This window comes from Mesitornis unicolor, unplaced genomic scaffold (genome assembly GCF_000695765.1).
Source record: "Mesitornis unicolor isolate BGI_N332 unplaced genomic scaffold, ASM69576v1 scaffold7583, whole genome shotgun sequence".
NCBI classification, from domain to species: Eukaryota; Metazoa; Chordata; class Aves; order Mesitornithiformes; family Mesitornithidae; genus Mesitornis; species Mesitornis unicolor.
Genome location: NW_010176687.1, coordinates 21240 through 41173, shown reverse-complemented (window position 1 = coordinate 41173; position 19934 = coordinate 21240). Strand labels below are relative to the sequence as shown.

The window sequence follows — 19934 nt, the reverse complement described above, 5'->3', positions numbered from 1 at the left end:
CAATACCGTTGGCTATAGCTGACTACACGGACTCACAACGTGTGAATGACCTTCGACAAGCAGCCTACTTTCCCCCTGACAGTCCAACGTTCCTAACGTCATTCTGGGAATAGGTTGTGTCATGCCCTTCACTAAAGACAAACTCTGGACTAGAGAAGTAGATGACCGTAAATTTTAAACCAATGCTTAAAAATATGGAACAGTGACTTTAAAAAAACATTACTCAAGATGTCTTGTGGCTGTGTTTTATTCCAGGACAGCCTCACCAAAAGCCTGTTTTACAGCTTCAGTCAACCTTTCTTCTGTACAACACTGGAGACAAAACTGGAGTATGAATTACTGTCAGCATATAGGGAGGACTTAGGTCTGCCCTACCTTTTGCTTTATAACCAGCACTTCCAGGTTTTGTACAGAGCAAAAGACAGAAGTCTTCTGTGGAATTTTATAAGATCTTGATATAAATTTCCCCTAGTTTGGGACTGCTCAGCCATTGGGGTTTGGGCTTACTTCTCTCAAACAGGTTCACAGACTGTGAAAACCACTTTTTCCTCTTATTTCAAAGCTTTCTTTTCTCTATTGGCATAGAACAAAGATTCTTACCAGTAACCTTGAATTCAACTGTTCTTCGTATAAGCTTGCCTTCAAACTTTAGTTCACAGGTATAATTTCCTCCATCTTCTTCCTGGACCTCTTGTATTAACAGAGTATTTCCCTTCTGAATTACAATGCTTCTCCACATTTTTGGCTTACATTCCTGCAGAAGAAAATGCATTGCCAAAATTACCCAGCTTGTATGATGTAAGACAGCGTTGCCTGATCATATTTTCAGTATTATACATAAGCAAACAACCATCTCAATAGATTTTGCAATTCAAATGCAAACATAATTTCAGAAAGCACAGAGATCTGAAACTGGAATTAATTTGAAGACAGAAATTAAACAGAAATGTTTTTAAGGTTCAGTAATTTCCACTGTATCACATGGGATGTGTTTAATATGTGGTGTCCTGAGGCAACGGTTAAGTATCTTCTCTTTTTCATGATGAACAACTGCCAAGACCTCTACTTGAGGATGGACCATTAAAATGCATCTCTGAAGGGAGCAAGGGCAACGTCTGTTAAGAGCCAGCCTGAAGGCAAACTTCACACACAGTCTCAGGCTAGAACCATTTACCAACAGCAGAAAACAGGAACAACAACAGTTGTCTGAGCAAGAGAATTCAAGAAGCCTGGTTTCCTTATGGTCTTGTTTCCCATCACTGGCTTCTCCAGAACCTGATGAGCTTTGATTCAGCCTTCTGCTATCACTAGGCTCTTTGCAGCATCACCCCCATGCGTGTCCTCTGGTGGAGCGCATGGTACTGATGGCCTGCAACATTTACTGAATTCACCATGCACACCTTGGATGTTATTTGGCAGATTTAGGTTCATCACTATGAACTGTGGTTCTACAGGAACAGCATTTGAGTGAGGCGTAACAGTGCTGTGTGTATATGTATATCAATGTGTGTATATCATTAATCGTGAAAATCTTTAAAAATAAGTATTTCATGCAGTGCAATGCTAGCCAGAAGTGAAGTTCATATGACTGTTAAACCAAATCCTCACAGCCCATGTTTTATTATTGTGTGCATGTGGAAATCTATTCAGGCATAATTATTTTAAGAGCGTGTCTAAATTACAGTTAACTCCCTGTAAATTGATGTAATTATTGGATCAGATTCATTAATCTCTGCACATCAAGAAGCTTTCCAGAGGCAGGGCGAGTCCTGCATCCAGCGGGCTGGCAGCATCCCTGTCCTGTCTGATGGGATTTCATCGGCCACAGGCCCGAACTCCCCAACCGCCAGCAGATCGGCAGGTTCTCATGAACACAAGGATTTCTCTCTTCAGCTGAAGGTACAAAGAAGGAACCTCAAAGACTTCATCACATTTACTTCTCTACTGTTCTGTTTTGGACAATGTATGCTCTCCTCGGTATTAAAATCTTCTCTAAATATTTCAGCATCATGAAAAGGAGTTGTCCCTAGTGCCTCTGGAGCAGATCTACAAGAGAAGATGGCTGATTACACCTTTATGTACATGTCAAACTCAGTGACAAAGGTAGAGGGGAAAAACCTGAGGAAGCAGTGGCTGGAGACAGATACCTTCTTCATAGAGTGAGGGTCAGATCCTAAAACGGAATGACTTTACACTGTTCTTTGGAAGAAGGGACTTGCTTTTTGTTACACACTTTGTCTCATAAGAAGGATCTTAAGTCCCAGACTGCAGTTTGTAGGGGTTACCCCAGTTTAATCACATCATTTTGAAAAATAATAATATAATTCTGAAATCCAGGTAATTACATTTTTTCGAGAAACTGGACTTAGATGAACAAGCAGACTTCTATTAAGAGCTAAGTACCGTAACACCCTCTAGAATATTTCTCCAAAACCCTGTTTTTGGAAAAAGCTTCAAGGGATAACCTGACATATACACCTTATGCTTAACACTAATATTGACATTTCCCATTACTGAGCTTCCTGACTCAGGTCCAGGTAACACAGCTGTTGTCTAAGAACTGAACTGACAGCACCCTACTGTTAATTATGGATAAGGTGGAACATGTAGTACGTTATTCCACCAATGCCTCTTTTCATTATCGAGCCAGAGTAAAGGTGGTCAGCTTTGATTGCTTCACCATCATCATCCAACCACATCAATTCTGTTCCATTCCACCACGGTGACGACTTGTCAGTGAGCTGTCACACTCCAGCCTGGTGTCACACAGCCTGTGTCTGCAACCCAGACACCACACGTGGGTATGTGGAACAGAGACCTCTCGTTCCCTTTCTTGGTCAGCGCAAAGCATCGCTGATGTGGGGCTGTACGTGCATCCTCCTTGCACTGATATCTGCTCCGTGACAGCTGAAGATTATTCCTGCCAGACTATTTTTGCAGTGTGCTCTTAAAAACAAAGGAGATCTTCAGTGATCTGGTGTTCAGCAATACCTAGACAGATGGGGCAAGAAACAGCTTATCTCTGGTATCTTCGCTTCTCCAAGATTTCAGACTTAACTGAACACAAGTATTTTATGCATGAACAGCACTGAAGAGACTCACCTATATGCTGAGAGAAACAGCTTCAGTGGCTGAAAGAAAAAGCTCTGTTTATACTAACACTGGGTTATGGCACACATTTTGTTGCTATAATATAGAACACGTGAGACTTTCATAAAAAATAGATGACAACATTTACAATTGCTCTGTTCTGAGGCAACTTGCTAAGGAGGAAAAAATCTGCAGCTCTGCACATATTACTTATTTCTCACAAAATAACTAGCCCTAAATAATGTTATTAAGTTTAGCAAATCAAGCACTCAAAATTTAGGATTTAACTACTTTGTGGGGTTTTGTCTTCATTACTTGAACCAAGTTTACCCTAAACTCATTCTGCCTGTATCCCTACAATCCAAACTCTGGTTTCCACGGACCCCATCAAGCTCTTCCTCTTGCCCAACCATTTCTTATTCCCTCTGCCTCTCAGCTCTTTATTCTTCTCTATTGTTTCTTGCAGCAACTCATACTCAAGGGCTTTTCAACTATCAGACTTTGGTCCAATGGGTAAAATCTGCCAGACCTTGCTATGGTCTTGGTACCTGATGTCTGCCTGACACAACCCGTATTTCAGTCATTCTGTTGTTTTCTTGGGGAGCTACAGCAACACATCACTGATACATCTGCTGTTGAAAGTGGTGTGCAATATTTGACAGGCCTTGGAGAAGGAACAGCCAGCTGAGGTAGCTGCCAAGCAGTAAAAGTACCTAACAGACCTCAGTTAAAACTACCAGACCTCGGTAAAATTACTCAGTGAACCTCAGCGAAAGTGAATGTATTTCTGTGAAATTACTCAGTGGACTTTGGCAAAAATCAACAAGCTTTGACTAAATTACCCAACAGTCTTCATAAAAATTAATTGGGTAGCACTACTGAAGTTGGTGATGCTGATACAACCCTTGGCTCATTGTAGGTTGCCTCCCTTGGTTTCTACTACAGCATCAGGAAGGGAGACATCCCACTGAGGTGGAAACTGGTACAGAGGCACAGTGGTTTGGGAATGTGGTATTGCTGTTAGAGAAATAATGTGACCCCCTGCACAGAACATCCTCATCAATGCTGATTTCTGTTGGACAATTACTATGCTGGGTACTTCTGCCTGTACTTCAGTATTACTTCTATAATACTGGGAGAGCATCCTCCAGACCAGTCATAAACCACTGCAGGCTCAGAAAAGGCCATCTCTATGTCTGAGACTGAAAACAGCGGAAGTTCTGCACAGTTTCAGCACAACAGTAGTAAGACAGCAACAGTTACCTTGTACCACACCACATCTGGCTCTTGACCGGCTGTCTTGTAATCCTCAATATCAGGACAGGAGATTGTCTTTCTCTTAGTGACTTCTGATTTTTCCAGATATCTGATCTTGCTGTTGTAGCAAAGCCCAGACTCATTCTCAGCTACCGTCAAGGACATGGACACCTTCATGCAATACGTTGAGTTTCTGCAGAGACAGAAAGATGTTTTCATTTATCCCACCTCCTTTTTACCATGTTTGTTTCAGCACAGTACATTTCCTTCTTAAGCTCTCATCCTCACTAACACTTCGACAACACATTCAAATAGTGACTGTCATGCTGTGCATTTCCAAGACAGAGGAATTACTATAAAATGTAAAGGCTCATTTCTGGTTTACTGTGAAGAACCCTGTAGAATTTTTGTTGACAAGTGATCTAATCCACCACAGCAGCTCTTTCAAGCTTGCAGGTCTATGAACACAGGAACCTGTTGGCATCTCAATGCTGGTCAAGGTACACTGTTCCACTTCCTCCGTGTGTCACACACACTTGTCCTCTCCCTTCTTCTCTCCCACCTTCAGGAGACTTCAGGAGATTTCACTCCAGTACGCAGAGCTATACATCTGAGAAGATGAGTTATGTGCTGGATGTTAAAACACTTCATGCAGGAAGAATTCCTCCCTCTGAAGGAACTCCTATATAAAATCCTACAGCATGTGATATTGTGGTGGGTCGACCCGGACTGGCTGCCAGCTGCTCACCCAGCTGCTCTCTCACACTCCCTCAACAGGATGGGAAGGAGAAAGTATGACAAAAAATCTCATGGGTCAAGATAAAGACAAGGAGATCACTTACCAATTATTGTCATGTGCAAAACAGAAGCCACTTGGAAAAGTTATTTTAATTAATTGCTAATTAAAATAGGTTTGGATGGTGAAAAAGGCAAAAAAGCAAAAACACACTCCCTTCACCTTCACCCCTCCGATACTCCTCTACGTCTCCCTCCACAAGTGGTGCAGGGGTGAGGAAGGGGGATGTGGTCTGTCCATAGTGGCTCCTCTCTGCCGCTCCTTCCTCCCCACACGTTCCCCTGCTCCAGCATGGGCCCTCCATGGCTGCATTTCCTGTCAGGAAAACCAGCTTCCCATGGCTGCGGGGTCTCTGCTTGGGGCCTGGAGGCCTCCTCCCTTCTCCTGCCCAGTCCTTGGTTTTTCGGGGCTGTTCCTCACACTTTTCCCCTCACTCCTCACTGCTAACTTGACAGAGTTAAATCCGGGAGAGCAGATTGTGAGCTACACCTCATTTTTCTTAATATCAGGGTAGAATAAACACGACCAGCCCAGCTCCTGCACCTCACAATCATAAAAACAGAATTAAATTAAATTACTTCAGACTCACGTCTTTACCAGAGCTATCAGACACACAATAAAAAATCCCCAAACTGGTGTTTGTCATGGTGTTACTGTGAAGCATTTGCACTTTGCACAGGATCGCTGCAACCCAGACTGTCAGCTTCTGCCCTTCATTAGTTGTGATGGCAAACAGAGCCCTTTAAAAGCAAACTACAAAGTACAAGCGACAATATAATGAGACTCTTCCTCCCATCATGCATCATTTTGTCATTTTAATTGACTGCACCACAACCAGAAAAGCCTGGAGTAAAACCAACGTGCTGTTCCTCCCATCAAAGGGAGCTGTGGAGAGCTCTTGCAGGAGATATCGCTGCTTTGCCACTGCCTCGTCCATCACAGCTCTGCTGCAAACTGCTTGAGCTGAGGCAAGAGGGTGGCATGGCAGGCAAAAACTGCCCTGTGCACCTGGGAAGCGATCGGTCAGCCAAGCCCTGGCATTAATTACAGTGGCTGATTGCTCCCACCAAACAGACTCATGACAATGCTTTTCATTTAAAAAAAACCCAACCCATCACGCTCCGTAACAAATCTCTTCTTAAACAACATTTCAACAGCGTGTCACCCTGTCAAGTGTGCCTGCAGTTAGGAAGAAAATACAAAGGCCTACAGGGACGCTTCATCACTGCACTAAGCTTCATGCTAAACAAGCGCTGACAAAATGCTGTGCAAATCGCTTCCTGTCGAAGGTGTGCCACGAGCAGGTATGTGCAGAGAGAGGTAACTGCAAGACAAATCAACAGGCAACCTCCAGAAACCTGCCATCTTCAGCAGAACCACAGACTTCCCCCTTCCTACTCAAAATGCCACCTGTACACTTCTGTATTAAAATCGGTGGGTATTTGCTCCATCCCTCCCCTCAGAGAGGGAAGGCTCACCTCGCACACTGCCACGACGTGTTTCAGTTGAGAGGCTATGAAAACTCTCATCCTCACACGCTGCACAAAAGGTATTATTTTACCTGAACTAAAAATTCCCTGGACTGAAAAAAGGCATCATTTTGGGTGGGCTTTTCAGAAATACTGAAATTATTAAATTATTTAGGGAACATAAGTCAATTTTCTTGCAAACTACCTACTTTTGAAAAGGGTTATGTTTGTTGTAGGAATAAAACAAAAATATTTAGGAAGTTTCAGTGCTTCTTAATACAGCACTGAAAACACATTAAATATGGATACAACCGCTCAGTATAATCAATAGTAATTAATCAGTAATGATTATTTAACTTCCCTGAATGACTGCAAGTATTACTGAGTGCAAATAAGGTCACATGCACTCAGTAATAATGATCCAGGCTAATCAAGAATAATGACTTTGAGTAGTTGTCCATTACTTGGTGTTATTTAATAGTGCTGTATTTTTCGCTAACAGTCTTGCATTATTTAGACTGTATTTTGAACAGCACTGGAGGCTACTGCTATTTCAAATGATTCCTGGAACCACGACCTCAAAATGCAGTATTCTTTTCATTAGTTACAATTAGAATTGAGTAGGATTGAGAAAACGAAGTGCCTGGTGAGCACTGTCACTTTTGTTCACACTCCATGGCCGAGACAATAAATCCATTCAGGCCGATGATGAAGAAAGCGCTCACTAAGCCAACAGCAATTGACTTGAAAGCTTTGTGAATGCTTCTTTACCAGCCACCCACGTTAGTGCTACAGCTGGCAATTCAGAAAAGGGCAACTTCTGCAGGGATTCCAGTGAATGAAGCTGCAGCCTTTCTTTAATCTGGTCAGTCTGGGATGTCGGTTACATTTCAGTCACCTGCAAAAAACCCCAAAGCCAGCAGTGTGATCAGCCTCACCGTCTGTACCAGTGTTGAGGAAGAATTCTGGGAGTGAGAGCTTTTAGATGTGAGCCATTGCTCCCTGTGCTATGCAGCTGAGCCCCAGGATGGTACAGACCTCATCGCTCAGTCCTCTGAGCAGGCGATGGTCTGTACTGACTTTTTCTTGGAGACTCCCATGGCTACCATTTTTCTGTCAGCTCAGATGCTATGAGACAGAGCTTCCTCAAAAGATACATTCCCTTCGTTTTAACCAGGATATGGCCATGGAATTTACCATGTTCATTCCATGCAGGAATTGGTAGATGAGCCTGTTAATTTTCCTAAACAAAGATAAACCTCGTAATTTGAACTGTAATTTGCAGAAAAACGTGGATTTGGTTTCACTGGCACATGGGAACATGCTGTCTTCCCTCCCCTGTGGGGCCTGGGGCACGGAGGAGCTCCCTGGAAGGTGACAGCTTGAGGGAGAACTCAGAGAGGAGATCCCAGAGCAGCCAATGGTTACTACAGAATTGTTTTTAACCACCTGAGTAAAGAGATGGGTGCTGGCCACCACACAAGTCACTGAGGTGATGGGAACTCACCCACCAGGAGGGATCTAGCAGTTCTTTCCAGCTGTTTTCAGGACCTCTGTGTCCTCTCCTTGATGAGCTGCATTTAAGTTGTCTACAGTAAGGTCATTTTTTACCATTTTTTTTCTTTAGAGGTGTGGAGACTGACTAGCAGGACTTTTATTTATTTATTGCTTTTCTTCTTTTAAAAGCTAAACAGATGGCCTATGAATTATAAAAGGAAAGATCCACTTTCAGTACATGGTCATGGAGCTTGGTAGGGGAGGTCAATGCTCCCAGCAGTTTGCAGACTGACAGGAAAGGTTATGTGACCATATCTGATGAGAACTGGAACACAAGAGCAACAGGCAATAGCAAAGCTGGTTTTGCTGACAGAATTGGTGGCTGAAAGGAACAAAAAGGAAGCCTCTTCCAGGTGGATGAGGAAGATGCTGGAGGGCTTGCAGTGGTGATCTCAACGTTGTAAGGCCAGGTAAGAAGAGCTGTATGTAAGCAGAGACTGCTGGAACCCAAATGAACCCGGCAGACTGCAGACAGCCCACTTTCCACATGTAAAGGAAATAAGCTCATGAGTCTGACAGTGGGCCTTTTTAGTATTTTTTCTTTTCTGAAAGGTTTCCAAACCATTTATTTTCCAAGGCAGTCAGTTTCCAATGGATTCCATTTCTATAGGAGGTAGCAGTGGTCATCTGAGGAGCAGGAAGAGGGAAGAAAAGAAAGACTCGCTCCATAGTTCAAAGAAAAAAATACGTCTTATGTTTTCACACCAAAGCTAAGATTTGTAATTCCCTATTTCAAGGGACTAGTTATAAACTGGGCCTACTCTCTCGACTGGAAATGTCAAGAAGGGTTTAGCTTTGCCAGAGTTCACAAAGCAGCTTCCTTGGTTCTGCTGGTGAGGCATTTGTAATCCCCAGGCCACCTGGAACTGGCTCTGAACCACAAACTGAGGCCAGCTCAGAATCCAATAGAAAACCACAGGGAAAACCAAGGGACTTTAACAGGTCTCAGAACAAAAGCAAGCAAAACTGTCAGTTTGGCTTGACTTCGAAGCAAGGACAAGAGGGAAAAAGGGAGGATATAAAGAAACAGATAAGAAGAACATTTGAAATGGAAGTGTCAACCCTTAAATTATTTTTCATCTTGCTTTGGATTCAGGACAATTCATGAGCCCTAAGGCTGAGTTCAAATTAGAGGAAATAGTCAAAACTTTGGAAAAAACCTTTTTTGGCATTTGCATTTCTGCTAAGTGAGGGTGGTTTGCTGAAAGAGTGAAGTAAAACAACTTTGTCTCTAGTATGCATGAAGTCTTCTCTGCCCGTTTATCAATTTTCTTATCAAGAGGAAGGAAGCAGCAAAGGGGTTAGTAAATTTTATATTTACTGTTAGTAAATTTTATATTGACTAGATTGAAAAAATCCCTAAATTTGAATTGCCTATTTATACGAGAGTATTTGCAATTTTTTCTCTTGCCGGCTCATTTTTCATTAAGTGCTGGGGTTTTTACTACGTTCTAAAACTTTGGGTTTAGAACTCAGACTCTGGCAGGAGATTCAAAAGCTGGGAAGAGCTCCTGTCAAAGCAGCGCTCAGGGAACAGCACAGCTCACACTCAGATCTCTCCAGCGTACCTAAACACTCCGGCTGTTTTAATGGTACTTTCCTTGGCTCTCCGAAATACTGATCACAGGACTGCATAGGCCAACCCTCGCGTTCATCTTTGCTCATTCTGAGTTCAAGTAACAACAACAATAACTACACCATCGTCTGTCTTTGTCCATCTGAAGGCCCACAGTAATTAATTCACTACCAGCTGCTCTAAGAAACCGCTATGTTCATTATTGCTTTCAGACTCATTTGAGCATTCGATTGTTTTCGTCTCTGTTCATGAGAATTTTATAAATTTACTCCTGTCTAAATTTCACACTTCACATAATGGCTAAGTCTCATTGGCATCTGAGCTTGTTTTGCTCAGATCAATGAGGTCATGGTTTGGTGATCTGCTTAAAGGAAAACGAGTTTACTTAGGATCATTGTTTTTCTCAGATCACACAAATGTAACATCTTTCCTACAAATAAATGGATTACTATTTACTCTTCCAAGGTTTCATTCAAGTGCTAACTAATTTCTTGGTGACTTCCACTGCCACACATTTGGGGTGATTGCCTGGAAAAGATCAAATTCCCACTTATGGTGCAAATCACTCTCAGAGGCTACAAATCACAGATCCTTCCAAGTTTGGGGATTTTTTTCTTCTTATTGATTTGTCAAGTGAGAGAGCAATGCCTGAAGAGGCACAATTCAACAGATGGCTGGCCCTGCTGCAGTCGCTCCCTGAACCACAGGCCAAAAGGTGCAGTGGTTCTGTGGGGCGGGTGTGTGGCACCCGGCCTTAGCACCACTCTAAACATTCCCATCTTGTACTTTGCTTGCTCGCTGCTGCTCTATCTGTAATCTAACACCAACTCCTACGTGTGATCAGGAGAAATCCTAGTCCCATATTACCTCTCCTTCAATGTCTGACTGGTTTTCAAGACCCTACTAGTAAAAGAAAACACCACCACAGGAGTACAATCTCAGACAGTGCTGAAACAGTACCACGTTACAAATCCAATGTTCTTGCATTGTCTTTACTTCTTCTAATCCTCCAACAGAGACCTGCATTGTGAATGCAGATAAAAGCACCGTTCAAGGCCCCATTCCTCCAAGCAGAAATAGTATTTGTGCTGAGCTAACCCATCACTCTTTAAGAATTTTCAGTCTTCCTCTACTTTTCTCCTAAGAGTCAATCGCTACACAAGACTCACTAGAAAAAAGACGACAGTTTGAGCTTGACTAAAACATACAAGATATCCCAGAGGCTCATGTTTTACCATGAAGAAAGGCCACAGCAGCTCTATTCAAAAGAAACAGTTTCTGAGCAAAGTCACTGAAAGGCAATTTTAAAAGGCTCACATTAATGACAGCTTCAAAAGCAGATATCCAGGGATGTCTTCTCAAGTTAACCATCAGGAATAGAGTTCTCACCAGAGGAATTTAAAAGCAAGACCTGTACTTCTCACTGTGAGTTTAGCCCTGTTTAGGGAATTTCCAGGCTTTCTGGATACTGGGACAGAGAAGAAAAGATGTTTGGATCTGGCAGTTGGGTAGTTTCTCACAGTTGGGTCTCTCTCACCAAAGCTCAGATCTAAGTTTAAATTAGTTAGAATTCAGTTAGCATCCTTATTAAGAGGGAACTGTGACACAAAAATGTCAGGATGTGCCTGGCACAATACAAGCCTGAAACAGCAAGGCCATGATTTCAAGATTCAGAGAAAATCTCTAGTATCGTGTTTCTAAAGTCTCTCAGAGAATAGTAAGAGACAGCCAGCCTGACGCACATGGTTAAGGGTCATGTGTTTTGTTTTGGTTTTGTTTTTAAGTCTGCAGAAGTGTTACTTATTAGAAATTAATGTACGAAAATATATTACAGAACATAGAAGAAATGCAGAAATCAGAAGAACACCAAGTTATCCCAGTATATCACACCTGAGTTCATGAACTATCTGGTCTCCATCAGCTTCAGCACATCCTGTTCCAGCAGAAGAAATCCTGTAATTGACTGCATTTGCTTTCAGGGAAAATTTCTTCCTTGCCCTTAAGAATTACAAGGCAGAATGTAGCCCCGAAGTCTGCTACTGCAAATGACTAAGCCCTTTCATTTATTTCCTAATAATTTTCTATTAGAACTCTGGATATTACTGTTAAATTATACTGTCTTACCGAAAAGGCCCATTACGAATTACATCAATCTGAGGCACAGCGACAACTGCTCCCAGGAAGGTATGAAGAAATCCCTTTCCAATAATTCTGTATTTGCAATACCCTGCTTCTGAGAGCACTGAACACTTTCTCCTTTATTTCTTCCAGCCCACACAGTGAGTGAATTAGTGTATCTATTCCTCTATACTTTTTTTCATTAAACACCTAGCACGTAAAAGTTGCATTCAGGATACTCATCAGACTTGTCCGCATTACTAAACCTCACTGATTACGTTGCCTCCAGGAACAAACCCCGTGGATCACATCCTTCTTCATGCATTTAAGTCCTGTTTGTAGATGCAATGAGAAAAAGCAAGCCCTCCCTCAGTTCGTATATGGGCAACTGAGCACGTAAACGGGTGGCTCAGTTTTATCCCATAGGGCACAGAAGGAATGCTATCACCAAGAACCACGGAGTGAGCGCCCTTAAGCCAATATGCAATGCAAGCTGCTTGGGTCCTGCAGCTGAGTCCTCCTGGCTGGGTCTTCCCTTAAATGTTTGCCAGAAAAGAAGAAATCATCCTCCATGATCACTTACCAAATACCACTTTAACTCCCTGTGGTTCTGTCACCTTGTACTTTGGGCCTGATGGATCTCCTCAGGAAACCTGCCACTTGCCTGTCCACTCAGGCACCTACAACACTGTCTACTGATGTGTTTCAGTTACAGCTGGCTCGACGTGGGCTTCAAAGGGAGTGGTACCTGGGTAAGCACATTCTCCTCCATTGTTATTAGGAGAACAGAAGGGAAACAACTCCCTGACACACTGGAGAGGAGACGGCTGAGGAGGGCTGAACAACACCTCAGCAATAGGTATCCTGCATGCAAAGTTGACTGCGTGAGGAAGAATTCACTCCACTTTGCACCCTTTCTCTCCACGGGCCAAGGTTTGAAGCCCACCAGGCAAGGCACTTCTTCCATATGCAACCAGTGAAGTGAGCTGAAACATTACAGATGCACTGCAGCACAGGGAGCTCTCACTGTGACACCCTGATGTGACTACAAAGTTTTGTCAGTCATTTTAAGGTATCTAAAGCTGGGATTTTACTATTAGGAGAATGGGATGATACACAATATTCTCATTTTTGTGCACACTGCTGGAACAGGGAAGCTGCTGGATGCTCTCCAACCACAGAACAACATGGGCATTTCTGCTTGGAGCCCTGCCTGTTCCAGCAGCTTCTCATCAACAGTAAGCACTGCTTTTCAGAAAGACAGAGGATGGATATTTTCTCTTTTAAAGTTTTAGAGAGGAATGTGAGTGAGCGGGAATACACATATCACCAGGGAAAGGAAAGGAATCTTTTTCTGCAAATGTGTCAACAGAACAGATAGAACCTGTTTCTCTCAATAAAGACAATGTAATCAAAATTATTTGCAGGAGCACCATCAGTTTTTACACAATTTTAGACAGAAAAGTAGAAGCACTCTGATTCTACTTTTCCCTGCATTTTGATAATGAAAAACATATCTCAGTAAGTTAAATTTTATTTTATCATGAATCATACTGCCTTTATATTGTATCCACTGTAGCACTGTATTCAAGTACTGAACACCATATATCACAGGGATTTTGTTTATACAGAATCAGTCACTTTTAATGCGGGAAATGTCACACATTTTTAATGCGTGACATTTAATGTTAGTGGCATACAGAGCCTGGGAAGACTATGCCACGCTGAATCCATGCACTTGCTCTAAGTGTGAAATTTAGCTGGCTTCTACAGGCTTGTCTGGGAAAGCACAGCCACGAAAGCTGATCTCGTACCGGTGTGCAAGTCCGAGAGGTACCTACGAGATGCGTAATCCATCAGCTACTTAGATGTGCTGCTCTTGGACATCCGATGATTAAAGACAAGGGCCCACTAAGAAGTGATCATCTTTGGATCTTTTCAGAGTAGGTCTATGGGAAAACAGCACTTCCCAGTGACGCATACAGAAGGAGGTGTTCTATGAATAAACTGGAATTACGACACTGCGTTCAAAGGGATCTGAGATACAAAATCACCTTTGTCATGAACAGTTGAGCACTGAATAAAAACAAAGCACCTGAACATGAAACATCCTGTAATGAGAAGATACTGCCACCAACGAAACGAATTACTGCATTAAACCACATATTGTAAGAACCATGAGAGATGGCTGCAGAGAAAGCAACCTTAGCCCTACACGTTTTCACCTCGTGATTTAGTCCAACTTTCCTGCCTGGTCTCTGTTCAGACCTGAAAAAAACTCTTCCTACCTTTCACTTGGAAGCCAGACTTTCACAGCTCAGAAAAGCAGTGCCACGTTTCCTGGGATGATGGGTGCATACTGCAGTCCAGGTTGTAGGCATCTGAAACAAGCTCCTCCTAAAGCTCACTGAAGTGAGAGCACAAAGGTTATGCTGCAGCTGAAGTTTTACTGACAGCCCCTGCAGGCTGTCTAAAGCTGATTTTGATTTGCTGGTCATGCGCTCCACGGACATGCAGAAGCCTGAAGGCTTAAAATCTACTATCAGTCTATTTTATTACTGCTCAGAAAGTAATATCTCAGTATTTCACCAATGGCTCGGCAAAGCCTTGATTCCCCTGTGCATGTCCACAGCAATGCTGCTCTCCATTAAGAACTGCTCAGATAGGGACAAAGTAAGGGAAAAAGGATACACAGGTTTCCTAACTTGATTTGTTGACAGTTCTCTGGCATCAAATGCTGGTATTAAAGTTCTGCAGGTTTATTGCCTCATAGGCATTCGAGGCCCTCACTCCCTTGTTATTCTGCATCCCAGACAGAAATTGAGGCTTAGCTCCATCGGCTGGTCTGGTGACCATAAACTTCCACCTTCTGCTTTCCCCCTCAAGGCCCAGACTTTCTACCCTCCTGATTCACATTACGGGAACTGAGTTATTGTATTTCACCAACAGTTAACTAGCAGCAAATATGAACTGAAGTTTTACTCATATTGATCTTGCTCATAAAGCATTTATTCAGACCTTCGGTTTATTTCGGAGCTGGGCCCAGTTAGGAGAAAGGGCTCCAGCAACAGTCCCTTGCTGAGGGCAAAGGTGCTGCTAAACTTTGCTGAGATTTCTTCCCTAGCTCATCTTCTCTTCTTTCATCAGGTTAAGAAGATCTAAGTAGGCCCAGCTCTTGTTCCCCCTCTAAAAAACAAAGGTTTTAATACAGAAAAACAAATGTGTTTGTTCAGAGAGCAAAAGCAGCAGCACACGATCTGTCTTACATATTCAGAACTTTAGGACCACCCCATACTTTTAGATCTGGTTTAGTTTCCATGTTGGTTTTGGTGTTCTCATCTCTGAATCCTTCGGTGCAGATGCTTCGATCAAGACTGCTGACGTGAAAACCCCAGAGCACCAAACCTCTGTAACAGAAATGCTGACAACTTTATTTGAAAGTAGCATTGGTGGGTGCTGGAAGACTGATGGCATACTCAGGGCCTGCGCTGCAAAGGGACCTCCAGAACGTAGCATTTTCATAATGGACAGTGAGGTCATGATACAAATATCCCAGCATTTATCTGGGAACTAACGAAACCCACATCGATCCGTCAGTCAGGATCCCTTCTGGATGCCACTGAATCTTGCTGTAGCAACAACCCTGATTTGGCACAGAAAAGACACCTGAGAACAAAGCAAATCCAAGTCACATGGATTAACTCACACAGCTCAACTCTGCACTCTTTTAAAAGTCCCTGCAGATTCTGGAGCCCTTAATATGTTACAGCCATGCTTAATGCCGGAGAAAAATACCACACCTCGGTCTGTATCTGAGCGTCAGCTCAATGTCAAGATGTATTGTGAGAAGAGAAGTAAGTTTAACTTCCTCCTACTGTGCACACACCCCCACACCTGCCTATGGAACAATGTCTAATTGGTTAATAAAGGACAGGCAGTATTTAAATTATGATATCAGATGCTTCAGCCTGCAGAAGCAATCTCTTTCATTAAGGCTGCTCTAATATTCCTTAATTTTATTCAGTATTATGGGCTCATTTACAAAACAGACATTATGGTTATTGAAATTACAATTCTGTAGAAGAAAGAATTCACCGACACGTTTAATTTTTACCCATCTCCACATCACTCATATCAGCCTAATCTTCACCTGCTCATACCCACCCTTTTCAAGCGGCTTCTGAAAAATTCCCTCCAACTGCTACAAAGATACTCAAGCCTTGATCCTACAAGCACCCATGAGCACCCTGAAAATGTAGCTTCTTGAAAAACAGAGAGAGCTTTTTAGAATTGTGAAGAACCTTCTCAATAGGAAATCCAGTGCAATGTGCAACTGTCATTTCTCCCCTTATTCGCCACATTGTTTTGACTGCGAAGAAAGAAACAAGTTGGAGAAGAGTGAATTAGCAGAGCTGTGACTATTGCCTGTGACATCCCTTATGTACGACTTCCTAAAAACTTCTCATGATCAACTCCTGTCTATCAGAGAAGATCCTCCCAGCTCAAGAGCGTGTCCTTCCTTTCAAGCCATAAACAACTGGGACAGAGACCCCTTGTCCCTCCTCAGCCTTAGCACCTCATCCAAGCGTCTCAGCCCATTGCGACGTTCTGCATAAGCAAGTACAGATTTCAGACAGAACGGTCCTGAGGAAAGAGACTTGTGGTGGTTGAATGCAACCCACACAGGACACTGGGACACACAAATGAGGGTTTTCACCCTCTAAGCAGCACCAGGGCTTCCCACAACCCTGGTGAGCGGCTAGAAAGACATCAGTTTAGATTTGCTTCTGATTTTCTCTTAGAGAACCTAAATGAAAACTTCTTTGTTGAGAGAAACCTCAGAAGTTTTACATTTATTTTGAATCAGAAGCATTTTCCTCTCCATTTTTTAAATTCAGCTCTCAAACCAAAAGACTCAGTTATGCAAGCAACCCCAAGCCCAGTCTTGCACACTGATAGACACAGTCACCTCTTCACTTCCATGGCACTGAGTTCTCCTCTGCACTACCAGTCTCCATTCATTCAGTCTACAAAAGAAGGCATTTGCAACAGAAACTGGTAATGTTTCTAGAAAATAAAATCGTATTTTAGAATTACTGCTCTCATTTGCGACCTCTTAATTCTCACAAAGGAGGTGATCCTGAGTAATGACTAAAATGCAAACATCTGCTTACCACCCTCAAAAAAAATGGATAAATAATGCTGAAATTACACAGTTAATGGTGCGGGTAGTGTACCACAGAACTGTGATTGTATTTCTAAACAGTGTATCTAGCCCAAATTAAATTAAATTAAAATAAATCACAGTTGTCATTTCCTCAGCTATTTAAAGCCACCTATGATTTCATAAACAGTAATGGCAAGAATACATTACCAAATTTTTGGAAGAAAAAATTAATTCAATATAGGAAGAAATATAGTCTTTAATGTGACCACAGAACTGTGATTGTATTTCTAAACAGTGTATCTAGCCCAAATTAAATTAAATTAAAATAAATCACGGCAAGAATACATGACCAAATTTTTGGAAGAAAACATTCAGTAAAGGAAGAAATACAGTATTTAATGTGCAACCAATATATATAATATATACATACACCTGACAGAAACCTGAAAAGGGTAAAAATATCTGTAATTATATCAGAAAATTCCACACACGGCAGAAAACCTGCATAACTGACAAGGAGGACATTATTGCTGTGTAGTGCATTCCAAGCAGCGAGCCAAATGGTTGTTATCTGAAAATGAGGAGAACGCAGGAATTATTTAAGAACTTGACCATTTGTTACCAGGACTAATTTGTCATGTAAATGAGTGAAAGGTTTTGAAATTTCTCAGGAAAAAAGTATATCCTAGAACTTGACCCAAGATCAACTCTTCATTGTTCACATAGGATTCACATTAAAATGCCCACAGCATTAGACAACTGACTTGGTTATCGCAGCAGAGTCTTATGAAGAACGCATACCCTTGAAAGATGTAAATCACCATCTTCCCACAACACTTCAAAATCACAAAGTTCACATGGCAACAAACCTGTGTCAGGGCAGCTAATAACAGAATAATAAACTTCAAAGGCTGCAACACACACTTGATAGTGAGTTTGGCAGATGCACCCGATATTTAAACAGGACGTCGGTCCCCAGCACAGAGCATCATGCACCACTGCACAATTCTTGATTTTAGGAGCATTCTTCAGGACGGAGGCAGCTGAGACAAGGCAGCAAGACTGAGCAGAGATGGCAAGAGAGCAAATTCTGCGCTCTGAGCAGTGCTGTTAGTCTGCTGAAAATATTTGATACTAAATCCATCAAACGTGTATAATTTCATGATGGAACAGCAGACAAGGACGAAGCAAGCTTCATTCTCTGAAATTAAACAGTTTAAAACCGAAACGTACAAACTGTCTGTAAACTCCTTTCAGTTCAAAACTGGATCATTTAAGGGATATTTATTCACTCATTCTTAAAAAGTCCTCCTTTTCTATCTTCTCATTTTAGGCACAGAGCTGACATCAACATCCACATGACAGAAATCACGAGTTCCAGCACATGCTTAATTTAAGGCTCATCCAACAGTTCCAAAATACTTCTGAGACATGCATTTCAGTGCCTCACCAAATGAGGTCTGCTTCATTTTATGACAAATCGTAACTCTACATCAAAATAAACATTTCTTCAGGACCAGACAGAACTGTAACTCCCCATGGCCTAACCCCATCAGAATAATTCAAACGGTGTCTAACTCTTGAGTAACTCGGAGGATTTGGAAAAGAGAGTTATTTAATCAAAATACTTCGTGATTTAACAAATATCCAGTTCTGAAGGTTTATGGCAAACTGACAATTTGCTAATGCTTTAAAAAAAGTAACTAAGTGAAAGCAAATTCTTAATTATAGCTTTTGGAAGAGGTAACTATAATTACTATGGAAACTAACTGAGACAAAGCATTATGTGACATATATAATTATGAGAATAAAAATAAGTAATGTATATTATATATTAAGAATATCTCAATCCTAAGAGCTAAATTTAAATATTTTTAATAAAGACAACATTCTGAGTTAGATGTTAACGCAATACCCACCTTAGAACACACGTGTAGAAACCACTGTCTTGCAACTCAACCGAGTGAAACCATATTGAATCTTCATCCTTGCTCATCCTAACTTCAGAAAATATAATGGGTTCTTCTAAATCTCCTTTGTTTTTGTACCACATAAGCCTAAGACCTGTGCTTTGGGCCATGCTATAATTAGTTCTGATATAGCTGTAGAAAAGGGCACATTTCACTCGGACTGGTTCACCTGCCAAAGCCATGTATGTCTTGAGATCCACTGACCAGTCAATGCAACCATCAACTGAAAGCAAAACAATAATAAAGAAATATTAGACACATGTTTTTCAAGATAGTGAAAGGCAGCTTGTGAAATGCAATGCAATTAATTAAAAGAACATAACCCTTGGCTTACAGCAACGTGAAATAAACCAGAGCATCTACTGGCAATCAGAGGGTTTTTACACACCTTTTCACTTACGTGTAAATGCAAATGTGCAGGCAATAAATAAAGCACTCTGGGCCGGCTCAGTTCCATCTCTTTAGAATATCATTGCTTTCACCCCCAGAACACTAATTCTTTCATAAATGAACCAAGTGTTTTCACCTTATCTACTTCCCCCTGTAAACCACTCTTGAATCCTCCAGTTCCTTGTTGGCGGAAAGCGGAAAATGTACATTGGCATCTGATCCCAGCCTTATCCCTGAAAACTTTTCCATTCACCTCTGATCATTAAAAAAACCCCAAAAACCAACCAAAGAACAGATCTGACATTTATATTTTTCTTCTCAAGGCAGTTCCACATAGCTTTCTTTTTCCTGCAGCCTACTCAAGCTGTAGAGATGCGTATTATACACAGCAGGATGCAATTACAACACGCTACCTATGCAATCAAGCTTCATACAGGAATTGTACCAATATGAAAAGGGATCTTTTGCTGTTCTGTTCAGCAAAAACTTTTGAAGCAGTTTTCTTGATACTTCACTTTAAAATTAATGTGGCAGCCAGTTTAAT

The 19934-nt window shown here is 41.8% G+C and overlaps 1 protein-coding gene across 1 annotated transcript; it reads right to left on the bottom strand.

Moving 5' to 3' along the window:
- Nucleotides 1-600: 600 nt before the first annotated feature.
- On the bottom strand, nt 601-19223 carry LOC104535658 (X-linked interleukin-1 receptor accessory protein-like 2; the record flags this gene model as incomplete). Its single annotated transcript, XM_010181803.1, has 3 exons — nt 601-754; nt 4354-4540; nt 18950-19223. Coding segments are annotated over 3 exons (615 nt in total), but the record flags the coding sequence as incomplete, so codon positions are not given.
- Between the last annotated feature and the right edge of the window lie 711 nt (nt 19224-19934).